The sequence below is a fragment of the Monodon monoceros genome, unplaced genomic scaffold (assembly GCF_005190385.1).
Source record: "Monodon monoceros isolate NGI ecotype Baffin Bay Population unplaced genomic scaffold, NGI_Narwhal_1 Super_Scaffold_16, whole genome shotgun sequence".
Taxonomy (NCBI): Eukaryota; Metazoa; Chordata; class Mammalia; order Artiodactyla; family Monodontidae; genus Monodon; species Monodon monoceros.
Window position 1 is genome coordinate 105097056 of NW_021703772.1, and position 23568 is coordinate 105120623.

The 23568-nt window shown below is 37.0% G+C and overlaps 1 protein-coding gene across 2 annotated transcripts in view; it reads left to right on the plus strand.

The window, feature by feature from the left end:
• Nucleotides 1-23568, plus strand: part of CNTNAP5 (contactin associated protein like 5) — an 898651-nt gene that overhangs the window by 469878 nt on the left and 405205 nt on the right. The window contains exon 7 of one of the 2 annotated variants that reach the window (XM_029226145.1): nt 8978-9121. In XM_029226145.1, the coding sequence (XP_029081978.1) occupies nt 8978-9121 (144 nt within the window). The remainder of the gene's footprint in view (nt 1-8977; nt 9122-23568) is intronic. The other variant, XM_029226146.1, reaches the window with a different exon arrangement.

The following is a 23568-nucleotide window of genomic DNA, read 5'->3' on the forward strand; positions in this document are numbered from 1 at the left end:
TCGTGCTCTTTTTTGATCCGATTCAACAATTATCTGTTGAATCTCTTATGTTTGAGTCATACCTCTTGCATTAAATATTCAAAAATGAACAAGATGTGGTCTGTGTCCTTGAGAAACTTTTTTTAGAGAGATTTACCAAAACATTCAACAAATATTTATTTGGCATCTATTATGTATCAGGCATCATTTTATGTGCTTGGAATATGTCCATGAAAAGAACAAGCACCTACCCTTATGATGCTTGTGTTTTAGCAGGAGAGACAAACTATAAGCAATACCCATAACAAGTAAATACATTACATAGTAAGAAAGATGACAAATGCTATAGAAAGAACAAAAAGAGATCTAGGTAATGGGATTGGGAATTCTAAGATTGAGGGAAACAGGTTGCAACTTTAGATATGTTGATCGGGGTAGGGATTATTGAGATGATGTCCCTTAAGCCAGGACTTTAAAAAAAAAAAGTGAATTTGTCATATTGCTATCTGGAGAGAACTGGCTCAGGGCATCTGGTTCCCTTATAGTGTCACAACTATTTTGTATTATAGGAGCCCATGATCTAATGGAAACTGGATTTCCAGCTCTATGATGCATATACTGAATGCCTTTGGGCTACTTCATGCAAATGATGTGCCCTGAAATATAATCTCTATTCAGTACCATCAGTATCTGCCCATGATGAAATATGCCTGAGTCTGAATGGAAAGGCAAAATCATATCATCAGTGTCCCAGACAAACAAATCAGTGAATGAAGAGGTTTGTAGAATACAGCTAGGGTTGACTTAAAAACAAAGATTAATTCAAGGAGACCCATTCGAGTTTAAAGAAAGTACAGGGGCAGTTATAAACACAATAGAGGTATATTTATGAGATGTTGAAGAGAATAGTTTATACAACACAGCCACTGAAGTAACTGAGAATAGACATTTAGGAAATCAAATAAATAAACAAAAATAAACAATACTTTTTAGAATGCCGACTGAATAAGAAGAGTGCAGAAGAACGTGAGCCTGAAATATGCCTCCTACCCAAAGAACAAGTTACATAGAACTTGACACTCAACAGTTCAATGACCAGTTTTCCTAAATTTGAAAAAATTCGTTGAAAATAGATACTGATCAGATAGTTCTAGCAAGTTCTCTCTCTCTTTCTTTTTTCCTTTTCCCTCTCAAATAAATATCAAGCTAGAAATGATCAAAGGACCTTCTCAAAGGAGGACACAACATATTTAATTCCAGTGTTCTGAAAATCTGAAAACCAGAAGGAAACTTCTACAGGACTTCAGAGAAAATGTGTATTTGTTTATTAATTAAAAAAAGAAAAGTTACTTGGTTTAGTTGCTATTGATGTAAAACATCAGTGTAAAATATAGCAAACTTCAGACTGTAAAATATTAGCAAAATTAGTATCCATATAGTTTTTCTTCAGAAATTGTTGAAAATAAGCCTGCAAAATACTGTTTTGGAAGAACCTCTTAACTGAGAAATTGCTGCTGGTAAGAACAATCCTGCAAACAGCAAAGGCTACATGCCAGCCCTTCAAAATGTCTCAGGGTAGGAAATCTTTTTTTTTTAATTGAAGTATAGTTGATTTACAATGTGTTAGTTTCAGGTGTACAGCAAAGTGATTCATATATATACTTATGTGCATATGTATATATCTATTGTATATATATATTCTTTTTCAGATTCTTTTCCATTTTAGGTTATTATTACAAGATATTGAATATAGTTCCCTGTGCTATAGAGTAGGTCCTTGGTAGGAAATCTTTCAATTTTCACATTAATCCAATCAAACTACATTGTTTATATGAGATCAGTATTATCATTATCCTCATTTTATGTATGAGGAAAATAAATCACACAAGAGTTAGGTATTTTACTCAAGGTCCCACAGAAGGGCAGAGCTGGTTTTAAATCCAGCCAGAGAAGCTCCTGAAACAGTGATTCTAACCACTTCACTGTGAAAAGCTAAAGATGGATGTTGATGCAGCTCAAAAATTTATGCAATTTTGTAACAAATTGTCACAAAATAGAATTTCTTTAAAAAAGAGTTTCAAAGTGGAAAAATAAATGTGCATATTAATTGATAATAATAATATTTTAAGTAATCAAAATTCAAAACAAGTTGGGATTGGAGAAAAAAAAAATCTGGGCTTCGTAGACAGTAATCCAAAACTGTAGTTTGAAAAGCTAGATAATCACAGGATTATCTTCAAAGTCAGTTTTTTAGAAAGACTAAATAAATGAAAGTGAGTTATTTGTAGTGAGGTGGATGGACCTAGAGTCTGTCATACAGAGTGAAGTAAGTCAGAAATAGAAAAACAAATAACATATGCTAACACATATATATGGAATCTTAAAAAAAAAATAAAAAAGGTTCTGAAGAACCTAGGGGCAGGACAGGAATAAAGATGCAGATGTAGAGAATGGACTTGAGGACACTGGGAGGGGGAAGGGTAAGCTGTGACAAAGTGAGAGAGTGGCATGGACATATATACACTACCAAATGTAAAATAGATAGCTAGTGGGAAGCAGCCACATAGCACAGGGAAATCAGCTCGGTGCTTTGTGACCACCTAGAGGCGTGGAATAGGGAGGATGGGAGGGAGATGCAAGAGGGAGGGGATATGGGGATATATGTGTACGTATAGCTGATTCACTTTGTTATATAGCAGAAACTAACACAACATTGTAAAGCAATTATACTCCAATAAAGATGTAAAAAAAAAACTAAACATTACACAGTCTACATAGGAAAAAGCATAAAAGAGACAATAATCAAAAATTAACAAACACAGTAGAATAAAGCAATATTGATCATCTTTATAATTATAGCAATACACTTGAAAGTTTTCTAGGGACTTCCTTGGTGGTCCAGTGGTAAAGAATGCACCTTCCAATGCAGGGGACAGATGTTCGATTCCTGGTCAGCGAACTAAGGTCCCACATGCTGTGGGGCAACTAAGCCCACGTGCCACAACCACTGAGCTCGTGCACCACAATGAGAGAGCCCGCGTGCCGCAACTAGAGAGGAGCCCACGTGCTACAATGAAGAGCCTGCACCACAACGAAAGATCCTGCACGCCTCAACGAAGACCCTGAGTGCCACAACTAAGACCCAAAGAGCCAAAAAAAACCAAAGAAATTAAAAAAAAAGAATACAGCATTATTAAAAATTTTTTTCTAAGTTCCCTCAAGTGGTAAGTAGTCTCATATTTGCTTAATAAACAAACACCAGTCATATGATATGTGGTTTTCAGTTAACACATGTATGGCAGAAAACACCAAAATGATTATTTTTTTAAAGTTGGAACTGGGGACAAAGATACCCAGTTAAATTTATGTAAACTGAAAACAGAGGTAGAAAAATTAGTACCACTGAAATTAAAAATTAAGATAAAAAGATAAAGGCTATTGTAAAGTACTAAATGTTGTGGTTTCTAATTAAAAACACCTATACTAAACAGATATATATATATATATATATGAAATAAAATATCAATCAAATACAAAAAACCAAAACAGTTCATTTCTAGCGGTTAGATGTTGACTGATACTGTCCTGACGTGAGCTGTAGGGACTCAGAGGCCATTTTCTGGGACTCAGAGGCCCAAGAGCAAGGCTGAAGGAGGTGGTTATTGGTTTTCCAGTTATGTTGCTAGAAGAATAAACTAATGGGCAGAGTTCAAGGAGAAAAGCCAGTGTTGGGAACTTGGGTGAGACTCAGATGCCAACTGAACTCAGCAGGAGAAGAGCTTGAATATGATCAGTATTCAATTTTTGCCAACATTTGCTATAATCATTTGACCCTCCCAGGTCATGCATAGCAGGGATCATTGTGTGGATGGCTTGATGGACAAAAACATAGTTAAGAGCAAGATTTTGATGTTCGCTCACAGAACTTTGATAAATCAGATAAAATTATGAATGTAAATGATCTGATGGATATAATTATTAATGTAAAATTAGTAGGTATATACCAAGTATAGCCTACAAGTGTTTATGAAGTATTTAGAAAAATCAATACTATATATGCAGGAAAGAAAATCAGTAATATATGAAGCAAGTTTTTCCATTCTAACTAATCTGATAATGAACTAAATCTATAATTCAATAATACAATTATAGCCTCATATTCTCAACTACATGAAAAATTTAAAATATAAAACAGGTTAAAAATTTAATCTCATATTCAAACGTGCAGAAATGCAATTTTGCTTCTTCTCCCTACCTGAATTCAATATGCTTATCGGCCCCTGCTTCCCCTGATAGCAGAAAAATCTAACCGTGTTGAAGAATGATAACTAGTTAATGCCTATTATATTGGGGTTTCTTCTTGCTCCTCCTTTTGGTTTCCATGGGCAGGTCACAGGCTGCGGGCTTGTGGATAGCCCAGCATGGGAGTAAAGTGTCAGCCTCTGTAGCTGCTGTTCATGGTACCTGCAATGGGCTCAGGCTGTGTGAGGTCTAGTCTCCTGGACACTTGGACCTCCGTATCAGCTACCAGCCTTTGACACACTTATATCCTCAGTCCATCCATATTACTCCTCTGCTCTCACAGCCCTGGGGACCTCAGTAGTCTACTTCACACAGTACTTCAGTGATCAGGCCGTTGAGAAGCAGCCCTCAGAAACTTCCATGTTGCTGCTTCTCAGCCATTGCTAACCTGTCTGTCTTCCAGCCAAGTTTTGTTCTGAGGCCATGCTGAATTTGAAGCCTCTTTAATAAGCTTACAGTCATCATTGTTGTAGGAATCAGGGGAGAAATAACTCCCTGAGTTTTCCAAAATCTATCTTGTGGCCTCCATCCTCATTTACCTAAAGCTCATCAAATTTCAATCTCCCAGAGAGACCCAAAGAGCAGGTCCCACACCATGTAACTCTTATCTCTGCCAATTTTCTCCTAACATCCTCTACCCAGACTGGAAAGAGTTTTGCTCTCCTTTCATGTAATGGGAAATTACAGTTTTATAATATATACTATCCTCCATAATATTTCACTTAAAAAAGGCTCTACCCCAGATCCTTCAAATGCTTTTTTTTTCTATTTAAAAGAAAGGTTTTTTATTTTCTTCTCTCCTTTTCAAATATTGCCCCGTGACTAATATTTTCCTAAATCACAGATGAGTGAAGTACAACATTATTTTTTTTTGAAAATTGAGGAAAATGGCCAAAAAAATTAAAAGAATAAAATTTTCATTATGTATAAATTATATATAGTGATATATTTATAATTATATAAATTATAGAAAAGAATAAGAACTCATGTCCACACAAAAACCTGAACATGAATATTTACAGCAGCATTATTCATAGCTGTCAGAACTTGGAGGCAACAAAGATGTCCTTCAGTAGGTGAATGTATAAACAAACTGCGCTATATAGAGACAATGGAATATTATTCAGAGCTAAAAAGAAATGAGCTATCAAACCATAAAAAGACATGGAGGAACCTTCAATTCATGTTACTAAGTGAAAGAAGCCAAACTGAAATGGTTACATGCTATATGATTCCAACAATATGACATTCTGGAAATGGCAAAATTATTGAAACAGTAAAAAGACCAATGATTGCCAGGGATTGGAGTAAAGGGCTGGGGGAGGGATGGATTGACAGAGAACAGGATTTTTAGAGGAGGCAAACTATTCTGTATGATACTGTACTGGTGGATGCATGTCATTTTCCATTTGTCCAAACCCACAGAATGTACAATACCAAAAGTAAACCATAATGTAGGCTCTGGACTTTGGGTGATGATGATGTGTGATTGTAGGCTCACCAGTTGGAAGAAATAAACCACTGGTGGAAGCTGTTGGTAACGGGGGGTCCTGTGCATGTGTAGAGGCAGGGGGTATGTGGGAATCTCTCTACCTTCCTCTCAATTCTGCTGTGAAACTAAAACTGCTCTAACATAATAAAGTTTTTAAAAAAATAAACAAAAGTAACAAATAGTCAACTTTATTTTTACCTTATAAATTTGATTTATACAATTACAAAAGGGAAGTGAGTCTTTTTAAATCTACATGACTCAAACTGAAAACATTGGAATACTGCAATAAGTCAACAAGGAAGTTATCAGAGCAGTAGTTTTACAAAGTATTTGTGGAATTAACAAGTTCATTTTTTTTTCAGTTTTCCAGAATATTTCTCAAGAGTTATGAGTCATTTTTCAATAGAGTCAAAGATAAAACTCCCAGAGTTTTACTCAGAGACACATTTAGGCATGATCTAAACACTTGGCAAAAGAAGAAAACTAGAGCTCAAATTCATTTACTATTTAAAATATGAGCACATATACTTCAAGACAAATAGTGTGGTTCAATCAGAGAATCTATTAATTTCTGATCTATTAATATAATTCAACTCATCAATAGATTAAATGTAAAATACCTTGTATTCTGTCACATGAATTTTTGAAAGACCAGTCAATAGATAAAACCGAGCATTCATTTCTCATTTCAAACAAACAAACAAGAAATAAGCAACTAAATAATTTATGTGTAAACGGGATTAAAGGATATCTAATGTGATGTGGGTTCAGAATCAGTATTCTATGTACTGGGAAATATACAAAAGTACTGTTCCTTTTTGTTTGTTTTTGGCTTTTTTCCAAAGTTCTATACCATAATTTTTATTTATTGTTGTTTAAAAAGTTTTGGCTATATTTTAGAAAGTTTTGATCAGGACAATGAAACAAAAAAATATATACAATTTGGCTTGAAAAGAGTAAAGTGTTTTAAATATGTCATCTGATTATTTCTTTGAAAAGTTGTATGAAATTAACTAAAATGTACATTATTTAATATACGAGTATCTGGATAGAGAAAACAATGGGATGTGTATATAATTTACTTGATAAATGTTTAATTAATGAAAACAATTCATTTACACTGGAATTTGAGACATAAGTGATATATAACATTATATTGGTTTCAGACGTATTACATAATGATTTGATATTTGTGTATATTGTAAAATGATCTCCACACTAAATCTATTTAACATCCATTACCACACATAATTACAACATTTTTTTTCTTGTGTTGAGAATTTTAAAGAGCTATTCCCTTAGTAACTGTCAAATATACAATACAGTATTATTAACTATAATCTCCACGCAGTGCATTACATCTAGTGACTTATTCATTTTATAACTGAAAGCTTGTACTTTTTGACCTTCTTCACCCATTTCGCCCACTCCCCACGCCCCCACCTCTAGCAACCACAAATCTGTTCTCTTTATCTATGAGGTGTTCGCATTTTTGTTTTGTTTTTTAGATTCCATACAGTGGAAGTTTTTAAATGCTTGAAATTCACTGGAATTAAGTTAATGATGAATATGTGAACGAGAGAAATAAAATAATAACCTTAAGTGAAGGGCCTTACCAAAAATATTTTGAAAATAGAAAAAGACACTGGATTCTTGTATAAGAAGATGAAATATTTCAAAAATGTTTATTCTTCTCCAAGTAAATGTGTTTATGGAAATAACAAATTCTCAAAATTCCAACAGATTATTTTAAATAAAATTATTTTGAAATTAAACTTTAAAATTAAAGTAGTCAAAAATATCAAATAATTATCTAGATTAAAACAATGGTAAATAGAAGTGGGCAGCAGGATTAATCACTCTTATCATATATTACAATGTGTAAAGAAACAATTTTTTTTTTTTTTTGCGGTACGCGGGCCTCTCACTGTTGTGGCCTCTCCCGTTGCGGAGCACAGGCTCCGGACACGCAGACTCAGCGGCCATGGCTCATGGGCCCAGCCGCTCCGTGGCATGTGGGATCTTCCCGGACCGGGGCATGAACCCGTGTCCTCTGCATCGGCAGGCGGACTCTCAACCACTGCACCACCAGGGAAGCCCGTAAAGAAACAATTTTTTAAAAATAGTGTGGAACTTATGGGGAAAAAAAGTAGACATCTGGAAGTAAGCTTTGCTTTATCTGTAGCTATTCATATGAGGCGAAGACATTCTGATTGGGAGAACAAATCGTCCTGAAATACACTAAGCATTCAAATAGTTTAAATACATGCTAAAGGTAACATTTCAAAGCATTGAAGAAAAACTGGGTTACTCATTAAATAATGTTGGGATAAACATGATTAGAGAAAGTATTCTGCTTCTCTTGTACAATAGGAGGAATATTCATACCAAATCAGATTTCTTTTTAAAAGAATATTTCCATTCCACAAGTAATTTGTAGTAATTTTTACTGGAAAGAAAAGTGGTAGAGAAAACTAGTAACCCATATCCTTCCCAGAGACAACTATCATTAATAGTTCAGTGTATTTCTTCAAGTCTAAATTGTAAGCACATGTTTTGTTGTTGACATCATACTTTATACCCAGTTATAACCCCTGAATTTTTCAATCAACATTCCACTCATTTTCCACTTTATAACAAATGTTTACTCAGCACCATTATTAACTAAGTAGGAGTCTATCATATCAATTCTCGATTTTTTCCTCCATTTATTTAAATGTATGGGATATTTTAATTGTTTCCTAATTTTCGTCTTTATAAAAGTAATTTGGGAACAACTGTGTTCATAAGGTGTTTTTGGTACAATGCAGAATAAACTAGGTCTGAATAGCGGTATGTTTTGTTTGTCCCTTGGTTTTTCTTTGTACGCTCTCAGATATTTGTATAAGAGATAAATATAAAGATGTTGATTTTCTTTTCTTTTTTCCTCCTTCTGTAAATTATTGTTTTATTTAGTATTAGAAGGGTTCAGAAAGGAAGTAAAACAGTTTTGTAAAATAAGCTCTTAAAAAGCAAGCAATTATAGTTATTTTTACGTGGCCTAATCAGTATCCTTTTAAATGTGTAATCAAGTGGCATCTATAATTATTTGAGCCACTTGGCTCATGCTACAGTTGAATCTTCTGAAATTCACTTGCTTACTTTCCTTTTCCTGTTCGTTCAGAGCTTATAACTAAGAGTTGACTTTTTTTCTTTCTCATAAAGCTTAGTTTTGGAGGAATTCCAGTACCAGGCAAACCTGGGACCTTTTTAAAGAAAAACTTCCACGGATGTATCGAAAACCTTTACTACAATGGAGTAAACATAATTGACCTGGCTAAAAGGCGGAAGCATCAGATCTACACCGTGGTAAGTCAGCATCCTTCTCAGCTTGATGGTTTCTAACACTTTGGGGTAAGTCTTGCTTTCCCCATCCTAACCTTGACCCCTTCTCATAATATGTTTACATTACACTCTTGGAAGTCTTATCAGACTCCCAGGTGAAACTGGAGGTAAAGCAGGGACTGAATTGGTGTGAATTGTTTTGGGGAGAAATAAATACATTAGAGGCACCTACAGGATTCTATCTTCCTGGTTGTGAGCTTGTGCCATCTGTGGGCAGGGTTTTCAGTCTACACTGGACTGACATGAATCTCTTTGGTATCCCTGGGAAATGCAACAATAGAACCACAGATTCTATTAAATTCTACATCTTCGGAATTATATATTTGTCTACTTATTGTTGTTAAAAAATAGGGCATTTTGAAGAAGAGAGGTTACAATTTTGGTGTTTTTGAGATTCTCTTTGTACTACTTATTATGCTGGCAAGTTAAAAAAAATTAATTAACTAGTATTTGTCTTTCCCCAATAGATCATGAGTTTCATGAGGACAAGGAACTTTTCTTTTTCACTACTGCATTCACAGTACTGGTGCTTTGCACATAGTAGATGATCAATGGTGTGGACATTTCCAGCTATAATTGTGGATTTGTCTATTTCTCTTTCCAGTTCTATCAGTTTTTGCCTCATATATTTTACAGCTCTGTTGTTTGGTACAAACACAGGGTTTGCTATGTGTTGCTAGTGGATGGGCCCTTTTATCATTACATAATGTTCTTCTCAGTTTATGATAATTTTCTTTGCTCTAAATCTACTTAATCTGATATTAATATAACCTTTCTTGCTTTCTTTTGTTATATATTTGATAGATAGATAGATAGAGATAAAAGTAAAAGAATGGAAGAAAAAATATATAAATATAAATATATATGCCTATATCATATTTGAAGTGAGTTTATTGTAGACAGTAAATAGTACAGTCATGGTTTTTAATCCACTCTGTCAACCTCTGTTTTTTAATTGGTGCATTTAAACCAGTTACATATAACGTTAAAGTTATTGATGTATTAGAGCTCAAATATATATTTTTGTTTGTTTCTTTTGTCTGTTCTCTCTGTTTTTTATTTTGTTTCTCTACCTTCCTGTGTGTTTCTTGAATGATTTTCAGAACTCTATTTTGATTTATCTTGTGTTTGAATATATCTCTATGTATAGCTTTTGTTAATGGTTTCTTTAGGCATTATATTATAAACATATAATTTATTACAGTTTACTGATATTTCATCAATTTTAGTGAAGTGTAAAAACCTTACATCCCTTTAAGTTCCTTTACCTTTCCCTGTTTATTATATAACTATCTTAAGTAACTTTATTATATAATGTTCTTAATTATTATTTTCTCCCTATATTTTTAGAATCATACAGTAATTTTTTTTGGCTGTTGAAGTTGTTGGTATGTTAGGGCTCAAATGTGTGACAGATTCAACCATCAAACAATTTAGAAATCTCAAGAGAAAATGTAAAGCATATTGTATTTACTCATAGTTTTGCTTATTGTTGTTCTTTCTTCCTCCCTGATTTTCCTAGATTCCTTCTTTTGTAATCTCTTTTCTGTTTAAAGAACTTCCATTCTTTTAGGGTGTGTATACTGATGACAAATTCCCTAACTTTTCCTTCATCTTATAATGTCTTGATATCTCTTTCATTCTTGAAGCCTTTGTTCCCTAGACATAAGATTCTGGGTTCATAGTTGTTTTCTTTCAGCACTTGAAAAATGTTGAGCCCCTCAATTGTTTCTGGTGACAAATACACTGTTATTTGATATTTTCCTCTACAGATAAGATGTAATTTCTTTCTTACTGCTTTCAGTATTTTTTTTTTTTTTTTTAGTTTTCATAAGTTTGACTTTGATGTGTCGTGGTGTGGACTTCTTTGGGTTATCCTATTTGGGTTTCACTGAGTTTTTTGAATCTGAGGGATTACATCTTTCACCAAACTTGGGAAATATTCTGCCATTTATTTGAGTATTTTTTCAGCCATTTTCTTTCTCATCTCCTTCCTGAATTCCAGAGATATGAATGCTTGATCTTTCCTTATAAAATCACAGGTCCCTGTTCCTCTGTTCATTTTTTTCTCAGTCTATGTTGTCTGTTGTTCAAATTAGGTAGTTTTTATTGTTAGAGTTTCAAGTTGATTAATTCTTTTTCTTATTCCCTTCCTTTTGTTATTGTGCACATTCATTATTTTCTCATGTCTGATATTGTATTTTTCAGTTCTAACATTTTCATTTGATTTTTCTTTACATCTTCTATTTCCTTGTTAAATAAGACTTTCTATTTTTTAGTGAGACTTTCTATTTTCTTATTTGTCTCAAATGTGCAATTGTTATTTGAAGGATTTTCATTATAATGACTGCTTAAAAATATTTGTCAAATAATTCTAACATCTTTGTCATCTCAGTGTTGGCATCTACTGAATGTATTTTTTAATTCAATCTGAGATCTTCCTGTTTCTTGGTATAACAAGACATTTTTTACTGTAACCTGAACATTTTAGGTATTATGATGAATCCTATTTAATCCTATGTTTTAGCTGTCTTCCTCTGACACTGTTCCAGTAGGGGAAAGGTGGATTTTGCCTCAGTACTGCTAGGCAGGGGTAGAATCCAGATTTCCCACTAAACCTCCATTGACAAGGGAGGCTCCTTGTTACTCCTAGGTGTAGAGGGGTGAGAATTCTGGTTCCCTGATAGCTCTTCATGGATACTCTCTGACTGGGAGGGGTAGGTAAACCTCATTACTCCTCTCTGTGTGACCTCCAGTGACATCACAGCATGTGTGTGTTGGCGGGGGGGGACTCTGGTGGTTAAAGTTCTGACTCTCTCAAGCCATCTCTGGCACCATGCCTGCAAGGAGTGGGTGGGTTCCCTCATTACTGCCTGGTGTGGGGGGAGGTGAACATCAAGACTCCACTAGGCATGTGGTCACCATTGATACTAAAGGGAGAGGCTTGCTATTATGTGACAAGGAATAAAATCCAGGCTCCATACTTGGTCTCTGTTGACACCTCCCTGGCTGGAGGTTTTGGACACCTTGTTACAGTATGGCTGGATGGTAGTGTGGCCATAATTTTTTTTTTTAAGATTTTTGTTGGCTGGTATAGAGCAATTATTGTCTAAATGTATTCTGCCTTATTCTGTTGTTTCTTTCCTGGACCTTGGATTTGAAAGACGAGGCTTCTAAATGGGGGCTAATATTTTGTCTGCCCCAGTTGGTCTCTCTGTGTTGCTGGCTTCTTCAGCAGCAAGTCTAGGATATAGAAGCAAAAGAAAAATCTAGGGAAACCTCCAACGTTGCTCCTTGGGTCTTAAGATCCTAGTATATGCTTGCTTTCTTCTTTCCACCATTTAGAGTCTTCCTAAATTTTCTTTATATATAATGTTCAGGGTTTTTTGGTTGTACTTGGTGGGAGAAATAGAGGAAATCACATTACTCCATCTTCCCAGAAGCAGAAGTCCATTAAACTCACATTATTTTAAAACCTTTCATAAGAGTAGGCCACTCTATCATTGACAGGCAAATAGTGATTTTCCTTGCAATCTGGTCATTGGACTATCTGGCAAACTGGAATTTAAATGACCTTGAGGTCTACTTTTCCCTTGATAAGTTTAACCAGTAATGAATATTTTATGTTTGGGGGTTCTATATGTTAACACATTTTTTTTAAGTAGTTATTGATTTCCAGGGTGTGAAACAGGCTTGCTTGAGGACAATCACACTTGGGTTGACGGTTGTAATGTTTTAAAGGGTTGTCCCTGGCTCAGGCTCAAGACTCTTGACGATGTTACCCACATGTACTAAGGTTGTTCATTATCTAATTAAACTAAGCACTAGCTTGCTAATGATATTTTGCTTGAGTCTAGATAAGGAGACTTGAACCATGGAAAGCATATTCATACCCATCACTCTCCCATATTATTCCCCCAAAATATTTTATAACATACCTGTTTCATTGAACTTAATCTGCTAAAACAGTGGGATCAAACACTACTAGGCGTTTGGCTTGGACTGATGTCATGAATATCAACATACCTGAAAGGCAGGACAGCACTGACTTCATTGTGACAAGAGTTGATGAAACAAATTTAAACCACAAGGAACTGAAGAAAACATTGCTCACTTTCATTGTTCAAAAACTGGGCCTCAAAAGTGTGAGAGCCTGAGCCTTAGATATAAATAACTGCAATTCCTATTGTTACCGAGTCCAAGCTTGTACTGCTCACCACATGATTGGCTAAAAAATCTAGAGACAAGGTGTTGGGGCAAGGAAGTGTGACTTTATTTGGAAAGCCAGCAGAAAGAGAAGATGGTGGCCTCGTGCCCCAAAGAACCGTCTTCTCCAAGTTAGAATTCAGGCTTCTCTTATACTAAAATGGGAGGGAGTGTGGCTGGTTGGTACAAACTTCTTGGTGTCAGAATCCTTTGTTTTTCGAGCCATCCACTTAGTTCGGGTCACGATATTCCTGTAACCTTCCAACAAGACAAATGTTATTCTATGTTCTGCAACTTTTTATCTATATTAATGGAAAAGTGTTATAACTTTAAAGCTCAGAGTCTTGAGAATGGGCTATCCTGTATGTTTCAGGCTATGGGCAACATTCTTAACTTGTAGCAAAAGCAATAGAATACAAAGGTTAAAGTAAAAAAAAAAAAAAAGATCCAGTATGGAGTCAGATTTGTTCTTCTCTATTATACTGTGGCAACATTCATAAAAAAACTCCAAACATACATTATGTGTTAGAAAATATATTAAATGATAAGATATATTAAATAATAAGTTGCTGAATATACAGAGCAAAAAAGGGGGAAATCAGGGAGAACAAGGAGAAAAACATGAATTTCTGAATATTGGTGGCCTTCATCATCTCCTTTGTGGAGAGAATCACTAACCACGATTGTAATAAATGTGTCATTGATTTTTAAGCTACTGGAGCACTTACCAAGCTGCCTAAAACCTTGCTACCATACTTTATTCCTCAGAGTTTAATTGGCAGTGTTGTTAATATGAAGCACAAAGAATCCATTTATCACTAATGTACTTGGGGAAAAAAATCTCAGGAAAACTGTTTTACTTTGCATGTAAAGAACCTTTAGTTTTAAGCTTCTCAATTCAAAGGGGGGATAAAACCATTATTTTTCTTCCAAATTGCTTCTATTTCCTTGTTTAGGTGAAAATTCCTATTACTAGAAATACACACACACACACACACACACACACACACACACTCATTTATATACCTAATCTTTTTCCTTTAGGAATTCCATGTGGTTTGCACTGTTAATTACAAGTACAAACTCTTTTATTCCCCTACTCAGGCTTAAAGTTTCCCCAAAGATATGGTACCAGCTACAAAGTCAGCTTAGTTCCAAGTCACTAAACCACAGCTGTGCTAAGTAAGAACTTTTGAGAGGGATGGTGTTTTTGTCCTTTTCCAGTGTTCACAGACTCTCTCACATTTATGGAGTGTGGGGAAGTTCAGAGTTGAGCAGGAGGTTCAAGGAATCCACAAATCAGGCAGCAAGGGTAAGGTGATACCCATCAATTACAAAAGGTGATTCAAGACTTAGAAGCACCAGCCTTGGCCTCATCCAACACAAATGTCTCCAGCAGGCTGCATTTATGCAGCATCCTCATTGCAATTTGTCATTCCTTTCTTGTGGGACCTGCCCACCCCCTGGAGATTTAACATCTGTTCCATGGGGATAATTCAATTTAGTCTTCATAGCTCGATTTGACTACAAGACAACCTTACACATCCCGAGACGCAGTAAAACTAACAGCTTAAGGTAGACATAAAAAGTACCTCACTACCTCAAATCTCCCACCCTATGCTAATACAGCACCATATAACAAACAATCAGAAAATAAATGGCCCGTTGAAGTGTGTGTACAGTACCTGTAATGTGGATTATTATATACATAATATAAGAAATATATGCCTTGCTAGTTTCCTGAAAATGATTAATTTCATAGCTTCCACTTCATAAGAAATGATGCTTTCTTGGAGCTCTCCTTTCGGAGTGTTGCATCCCCTCTCCCAGAGACAAGGAGAGTAACGTGATTGTCTGGGAGATGGCTTAATTGTAGGTGTTAAAATGATTATTTCTCATTTAAAAGAAAGGCATAGGAGAAATGCTCATATACCTTGACTTTGCCTTCAGTGGGAGGGGAGATAAAGGCAAATGGCCATTAGCAGGACTGTGGTTATAGAATTGGCTTTGGAGCTAATTGACCATGTAAATCTGCTCCTGTGCCTTTGTCTCCAAATAACTGGATGGGTGATGGCTAAAGCATGTATGATGCTACCCCCAACTTCATGGCTGAAATTAATAAACCCTCACCAAATTCATTTCCACTTCGCCTAGAGGGAAACCTCGCAGTCTTCTCAATCCACTGTTCGTGGCAGCACCAACAGTTACATAAGTGTTGATAAATCACTTAGATTCCTAATCTCACTCAACAGCTCACTCAGCTATGGGGCCTTGGGCAATTTACCAAACCTCAGTATCTTCATACATGTAAAATGGGACAATTATAGTCCCTACCTCAACCTGTTATTGTGATGATTAAATATGTGTTTAACACAATGTAAGGTCCACAGTAAGCACCCAATATGTTGAAGGTATTATTAAGGAACATTTCTACCAATCCATTCAACTGAAGTTGGCATACAAACCAATATTTGTTTGTCATCTTAGGTATATAATCAATGACTCACATAGAGTTATTGCATTTTATGATCCCAACAAATAATAAAAGTAGATTGGAGACAGCTCAAGTTTTGCCTCCTGAATCTGAAGTTTAGTTTATTCCCACACTGTAGAAATCATGAAGCATGTTTTGGGTAAATATATTGCAAACTTATCGATCTCAGAGGAAATTTAATGCCTAGCTTTAGTCCAGATTTGGTCAAATGATGGACTCCTTTAACATAAGGCATTTAAGAAAGATGTTGCCCAGTGGACTTGGGTGTAACAGGCGTACTAAGTGGGCTTTTGTGAATGTTACGGTCTTCTGTTTGCATCTCTGCTGCCATGCAACTTGTTGAGTTTGGTTGTTTATTTTTTAAAGCTCTGAAGAAGCCAAGAGATAAGGATAAGTGTACACATGAGAGCACGTACACATTCACATCTGCGTATGTGCATGTGCCCATGAACATACGCATACATAGTGACAGCAACCTTTGTCTTACCTGCCTGTGACCCAGAAGCTCATGAAAATCACTCAGAGAAAAATTCCCAGTGTCTAGTGAAAACTAATCTCTTCAGCTTATCCCTGGGATCATGTTTCATCTCTGTGAGTATGCTCCGTGATAAATGATGCGTTCCCTTGATGGAAGGAATTATTTGAAAAAGCAGCTAACCTATCAAGTCTTCTCTCTCCACATTCCTGCCATTTGAGCAGTCTGACATTCACATCACCTGCTTCTAGGTCGTAAGCTCCTCATACCCTGGAAAAAATTATTTTAAAATTGTTAGCTTCCAGAGAAGTGGCTTTCTTTCTGTCTTTGGGCAAAGTGAAACTAAACAGTTTCAAGGTCATGTGAGGAATAATGTGACAAAGTTAAAAAAAATAACAATGAAATCGTCATCCTCTCTGAAAATGATTCTACCTTAAATCAGTGTTATGACTTTCATTTCTAAGGTGACTGTTTCTTAGCTCGATCGTTACTTGACGTTATTAAAGAAAACATCTTTAGAATGTTAAAAATATGCATTTCTATGTGTTATGGATGCCATTTGGAATATACAGAAGACCTAACCAGCCAGAGAGAAAAACACTGTTCTCATCTACACGTATTTCATTTTCAGGTTTTAATTGTATATTTGATATAACATAGACCATATTTTATTGACAATTTTATATCTTGCTTTCCATGGTTAATGTTTTTCTTAAAGTATTTTCTGTGTCTTTAAAATTGTTACTAAACCTTTTAAATCTCTTTACAAATGTAATTTCTACATTAAGTCCATTCACCACAGTTCATTCAAGATTCTACTGCATTAAAGTTTGAGTTGTTTGAATTTTTATTGCCTAAAATAATATTGTGGTTACAAACATAACACTGAAATAATTTTCTGACATTTAGAATGGATCACCCGAAATGAAGATTGTTGGGTCAGTTATTATGCATTTTTGGCTCAATTCATACTGTTGAAGTCTGTACCATTTTCCATACCCACCCACAGTGTAGGAGGGAACCACTCATCCTACCAGTTTTACCTCCTGCTTCCCTGCCATTTGAATATGCAAATGCCTTTTGAAAAATGGGGCTAAATGAAAGTCGAAATCAACTCAGGTGCTGTCCTTCTCTGCAAAACTTCCAACTAATGAGCTGAGCATGTTCCTTTTATGCTTTTTTCCCCCATAATAATGACCATGACTGTCCCTTCATTTGAAGACATCTTCTTTCAAGAACTCTCTTAGAGACAATGCCACAAATCACCATGGTAATGCCAGAAGGGCAGTAAATGGAGGGATGACAGATGGACCCCAGTCATATTAGTTCCTCTGTCCTGAAATATCTGTGAGAGGTAGGCAGGGGCAGACGTTATTATCCACACTTTCTGCTAAAAGATACTTTATGCTCAGGACTGGAGAAAGTCAATGATATGTAGTCAGTGGCCATGTCATTCACAGCCTTCTTCCCTTTCTGTTGGAAAGCACTACACCATCAGCTTTTATTCATTTTTATTATACTGCTATTTTTTCCTAGGGTCCTGAATGACTTTCATGTCAAACTGAAAAAAAAAAAAAGGGGAAATTTGGGCAGATGTGTGAATAGCACCACTTACCTGGGAATTGGAGATGATCTATCAGGTCTTCCAGAAACGGCCCCTTGTGGTTTGCTAATTGCCAAATACACCTCTCTTGAGTATCTCTTGCAATGTAGGAACTTTGGGCCAAATCCTTGCCTTTGGCAAGAGGAAGAAAGATGGCAGTGGAGGTCAGAGTGTCTGGGAGGAGCCTATCTCCTTATACCAAGATGGCTATGATCTTGGCAGGAGCTCCTACTCATCACATGGCTCTCAGCATGTCCGGTCTCTGGCACTGGCTGTCAAGCTCTTCCTCCTGAGTTTAAGGAGATGGCTGAGAGTTCTGTGTAGGGATTAAGTACCTCCCCAGAAACTCTGCAGCCAGTGGCTCTTGTATTCCTGCAAGACAGATGGCAAAGTTCCTGCTTGGGCTTTGAATCCTTTATAATCATCTCCTAACATCTATAGGTTGATTTCCCAGTTTCTGACCATTGCTTCTTTTCTAGCCAGGCCCAGAATATTTACTCTTTCTGGAATTCACTCTGTGCATCTCCTCCTCTATGCTTTGCCTTTTCATTCTGTGTTTCTCCCATACTCGCTGAGCTGCTTTTCTCCATCACTCCCTGTTGGTTCAGCCACAAACTCGCCATCTTTCTCCAAGCTCACAAGTAGGGCCAACATCTTAAACCAGGGTGATACTCAACATGTTTCACTGACTCTCAGAAGTGGAGCAGGGTCCTGGAACCCCCAGGCTGTGTGGACAATAGACCCTTGAGTTGCTGTGGGGAGGCCCAGTGGAACTGGAAGCCAAGCAGGCAATCCTACATTCCAGGGAGAGACTTAAGGGTTCTGCGGCTAAATAGCCAAAATTAGGAAGTTTCAAAGTTATAAAATTGGAACCACCAGTAGGGTGTACTAGTATGAACCTGCTATGTCCCTGTCTTGCCTGTGTTAACTTCACTAGATTGTCTGTGGCTTCCTGGAGCACAGGGCTAGGAAGAAGCATGGGACCAGGTCCAGACTGGGTAGAAGAAGATGCTATGATTCCTAAGCAGAATTTGTCACGGGATTGGGAAAGGAGTAGTATGGAATCTGCTCTGTGTACTGGCCCTGTCCAGGCACATTCATGATCCCACCTTCTCCCCAGGACATCTTTCAAACTCTCAGGTCCCTTATGCTTTCCTTGCCGTGAACCTCACACTTATACAACTTAGCACTTGATTCATCACCATCCTCAAAATACAGTTATTGAGGATCTGCTATATTCAGAGAAAGTGAGCCTGCCTTCAATGGGTGGGAAACTTTTTTTAAATTAATTTTTATTGGAGTATAGTTGCTTTACAATGTTGTGTTAGTTTCTGCTGTATAGCAAAGTGAGTCAGCTATACGTATACATATATGCCCTCTTTTTTGGATTTCCTTCCCATTTAGGTCACCACAGAGCATTGAGTAGAGTTCCCTGTGCTATACAGTAGGTTCTCATTAGTTATCTATTTTATACATAGTAGTGTATATATGTCAATCCCCATCTCTCAGTTCATCCAACCCTCCCTTCCCCCTTTGGTATCCATAAGTTTGTTCTCTACATCTGTGTCTCTATTTCTACTTTGCAAATAAGTTCATCTGTATCATTTTTCTAGATTCCACATAATGGATGGGAAACGTTTAACCCCTGTCTGCCCCCAGCATGCACACAGTGGGTACCAGGTCACCATTTCAGAACTCAGAATCCAAACCTGATGCACTTACCTAGGACAGGTCCTCATACCTGCTTTTTGCTCTCCTGGCTGTCATTTTGATTATCACCCTTCCTTGCTCATTTCCCTTTTTGGTTTGATACTTTTTGTTTGTTTTACCACCTTGAGGCCTCTCAGTAATCCTGCCTCTCCATTTGTTTTTACAGTCATCTCTTTTCTTTTACTGTACTTTTAAAAAATTTGTTATTGATTTACAATGTTGGGTTAATTTCTGTTGTACAGCAAAGTGATTCAGTCATACATATATATACATTCTTTTTTAATATTCTTTTCCATTATGGTTTATCACAGCATGTTGAATATAGTTCCCTGTGCTATACAGTAGGACCTTGTTTACCCGTTCTCTGTATAATAGCTTGTATCTGCTAATCCCAGACTTCCACTCCATCCCTCCCCCTATGGTCTTCTGCTTTCTGACTTTGACTAGATACCCTGTCCTCCACCTGCAAGACCCACAGTGCTTCTGACGGCCATACCCTCAGCCACTGCACACTATTGGACAGACTCAAATCTAGTTTACAAGAGTTAAGAAGAAAAAAATGATAGAGTTAGCAGTCAGGAAAATCTTCATGAAGGTGATGAAAGGATAGGAACTTGCTGTGAGCTTTGAAGAAAAAGACACCTCTTAGAAAATTCCAAGTTCTTAGGAAGGGAGGACCAGCCAGATCGTGGTATATGCACCAGCTCCAGGTGGGGACATGCTATTACTCGGAAACAGTGTATTTTATTCTAGCCTAGCTCTTTGCAAGAGTTTTTCCTATCATTCTAAGTATTGTGTAAGTTTCACAAAATAAGCATATTTTTTTCTGTGTCACTTATAGTGTTGAACACTTGATGGTCAGGAAATGTACATAGAGGAAGGCACTCTGTATTGAAGAGAATATGATCTCTGAAGACAGTGAGAATAAATCCCCGCATTAACATGTAATATCTATAGAATCTGAACAAAGTTACTTAATCTCTCCATGCTGCAGTGTCTTCAGCTACAAGGTAGAAATCATCATACCTACATCACATATGTACCTTGACTCCTGGGATAATGTAGGCATTGAATCACTAAGAGCTACTAATATCATCATAATGGTTTTTATTGTCCTACTTTACTCACCATTTCTCATTGTATATTCCCCGTGAAGACCATAGTCCTATGATTATGTCTATCCCGTTACATAAATGGCCTTTTACGAGTACAACCCTAAAGATTTTAGATCAGTGATTATTCATACTTCAGGGGGCTCACACCCTTTAAGCAGATAAAGAAAGCTATAAACACATCTTATTTTGCATAACATTTTGGAGGCATATAGACACTCCTGAAGTCTGTCCACGGGCAGCAGGTCAAGAGCTTAGCTCCAGATTAGGAGAATCATAGATAAAATTAAACTTTTTCTCTGTCTTTATACGTTCCCAGTGGTCTTACATAAATGTCCCTTGTTGAATCACCAGGGCCCTGAATAAGTAGGGGACTGACACTGTATCTGTTCCTTGTGGGACAGTGGGGCTAGCTTCTTAGAAATGCTTCACCTTTGGTCACAGGATTTAGAAGACACCTCTATCTGTCAAGGTCCGTGTTGTCTGAAAGGAAAAATTTAGTAGCTAGTAGAAAGTGGTTAACTACTAAACTGGATAAAAGATGACAGTAAGGGGTCCAGAAATAACGAGTGTGAAAAATCACGTACTTCATCTAGGCTGAGAGGGTGGACAGAGAAGGAAGTGGGGGCCAGGAGAGCTCCCCCTGACCACCTCGCAGGCTGAGATCCTGACCTTTCGTTACCAGGGTAGCCTGCAGCCTGCAGATGGCCAAGAAGTTTGTCAGAGAGAGCCACCTGTGGAAGCTGCCACCAGTGGGGGACGTGTGGGCTGGAGCTCACCTGTGCAGCACTGACTCACCATCCAGTAGGACAGGAACCCAGACAAGTGCCTGCTAAACGCCATGGCCCTGCAATGGCTCTCTAGCGCCATCTACCAACCAAGCCTAGACATAAGAGAAATGCTTACAGGGTACAACTCCAGGGACACAAGCAGGGCGGCTTTGCAGCTGAAACTTTGATGTGGATAACTGTCACCATCTCTCATCTCTTTCCCTCCTTTTAAGATCTAGGTGAAAAATGAGAGGCCTTACAACATATTTGAACTGCCGTAGTCAGTGTGTGCTTCTGTACTTGGTTCAATGTGTATGTGTGTGTGTATACACATGTATGCCTCTGCACCTACACACATACACACACATACACACACACACACACACATTTTCTTTTCTTTAGATACAAAAAGATAAACACTAAGTGCTTTTGAAATATTTTTGTCTTTTTTCTTTACAGTTTTGAGAAAGAGATAGGATCTTTACTTTGGGGGTAAAAACAAAGTATCCTTAAAACACACACACACACACACACACACAAAAGTGTGCAACTAGGGACTTCCCTGATGGTCCAGTGGCCAAGACTCCACGCTCGCAATGCAAGGGGCCTGGGTTCGATCCCTGACCAGGGAACTAGATCCCATGTGCTGCAATTAAAGATCCCGCATGCCACAACGAAGATCTCACATACTGTGACTAAGACCCGGGGCAGCCAAATAATAAATAAATAAATATTTTTTAAAAAGTGTGCAACTGGCCCAAATTTTGACAGAATGATAATTCTTGGTCCTGTCCAAAGAGACAATTTGTTGTGCTCATGACTGTTGCCCACAAAAAATAAAATAAAAGGGAAAAATAAGAAAAAAGAGACAAAAAAAAGAAAAGAAAAGAAAATGAGAGGCCCTAGATGTCAGGAAGAAGGAGTTGGGAAGACAAATAGGAGAGGCATGCACGTTCACGGTTTCTGACTCCACAGCATAGGCTTAGACCATAATAGCCTGTCTCACAAGTGTATGAAGTACTGCAAAACCTCAAATACAGGTCCAGGCTCTTGTGAGCATTTATTTAACTTTGTCATTACATGTTTGCTAATAGAGAATACTGAAACCACAACTATTCTCTTTTATGGGTCCACACAATTTAAAAAGCATCTCTCATATTCAAAAAGTTTAGAACATTCTGTAGGTAGAATTGCACTTGAAGTACCCAAAAAATTTACCCCTCAGATGAGAATTTGCGATGCTCCGATTCTCACAAAAATGTCTCATATTTCACCTAAAGGTTTTCTTATGTTGTTTACTCTTCTCCTTTGAAATTGTTTTATTTCCCCACGTTTCTGTCTACATTTTCTCTAACATCTTAGTTCAGCGCATCACTCCACGTCTAAGTCAGCCCATGGGGTTATCCATTATCCCCCATGCTGACCAGTTGTTATTCAGTTTTCTCCCTGATGCTGTAACAAGATCCAAAATTTGCCTTGCTTTTACCCAAGGAAGCAAGTCTTCTGAAGAACATTCAGATTTGTCCTCATGGCATCAATACAATGCAGTAGCTAAACATCTTTCAAAAATAATGATAATTTAAAAATGCAAAATAAAAGATTGACTAAGACTTTATGAAAGCAACTCTGAGATCAAGAACAAGACTAAAGGGACGCATGTAACATACAGAAGCCGCATGTGATGTGTCTGATAGAAATCTTGTGCCTGATAAGATTTGAGGGTGAAGATATGCCTTCAAAGCCACCATTTACTTCAGTTATACACGCCACATGGTAGAGGCTTATAAGCACACTACGTTTGTATAATACAATGCAAGAACCACAGCGGAGGCTCTGAGGATGGATCATTCAATGTCACCTTCCCAACGTGAATGCAAGATCAGGCAGCCCCAGAAGACGCCCTTAGTGTTCTAGGTAGGCTTTGTGTGAATGTGCTTCACTCCACGTGCATAGGCAAATATAATACTGCATCCTGGAACAACAGCAAAAACCTATCCTGCATTTTTCCAGGAAACTAGAAAGCATGTGGATTTTATCAGAT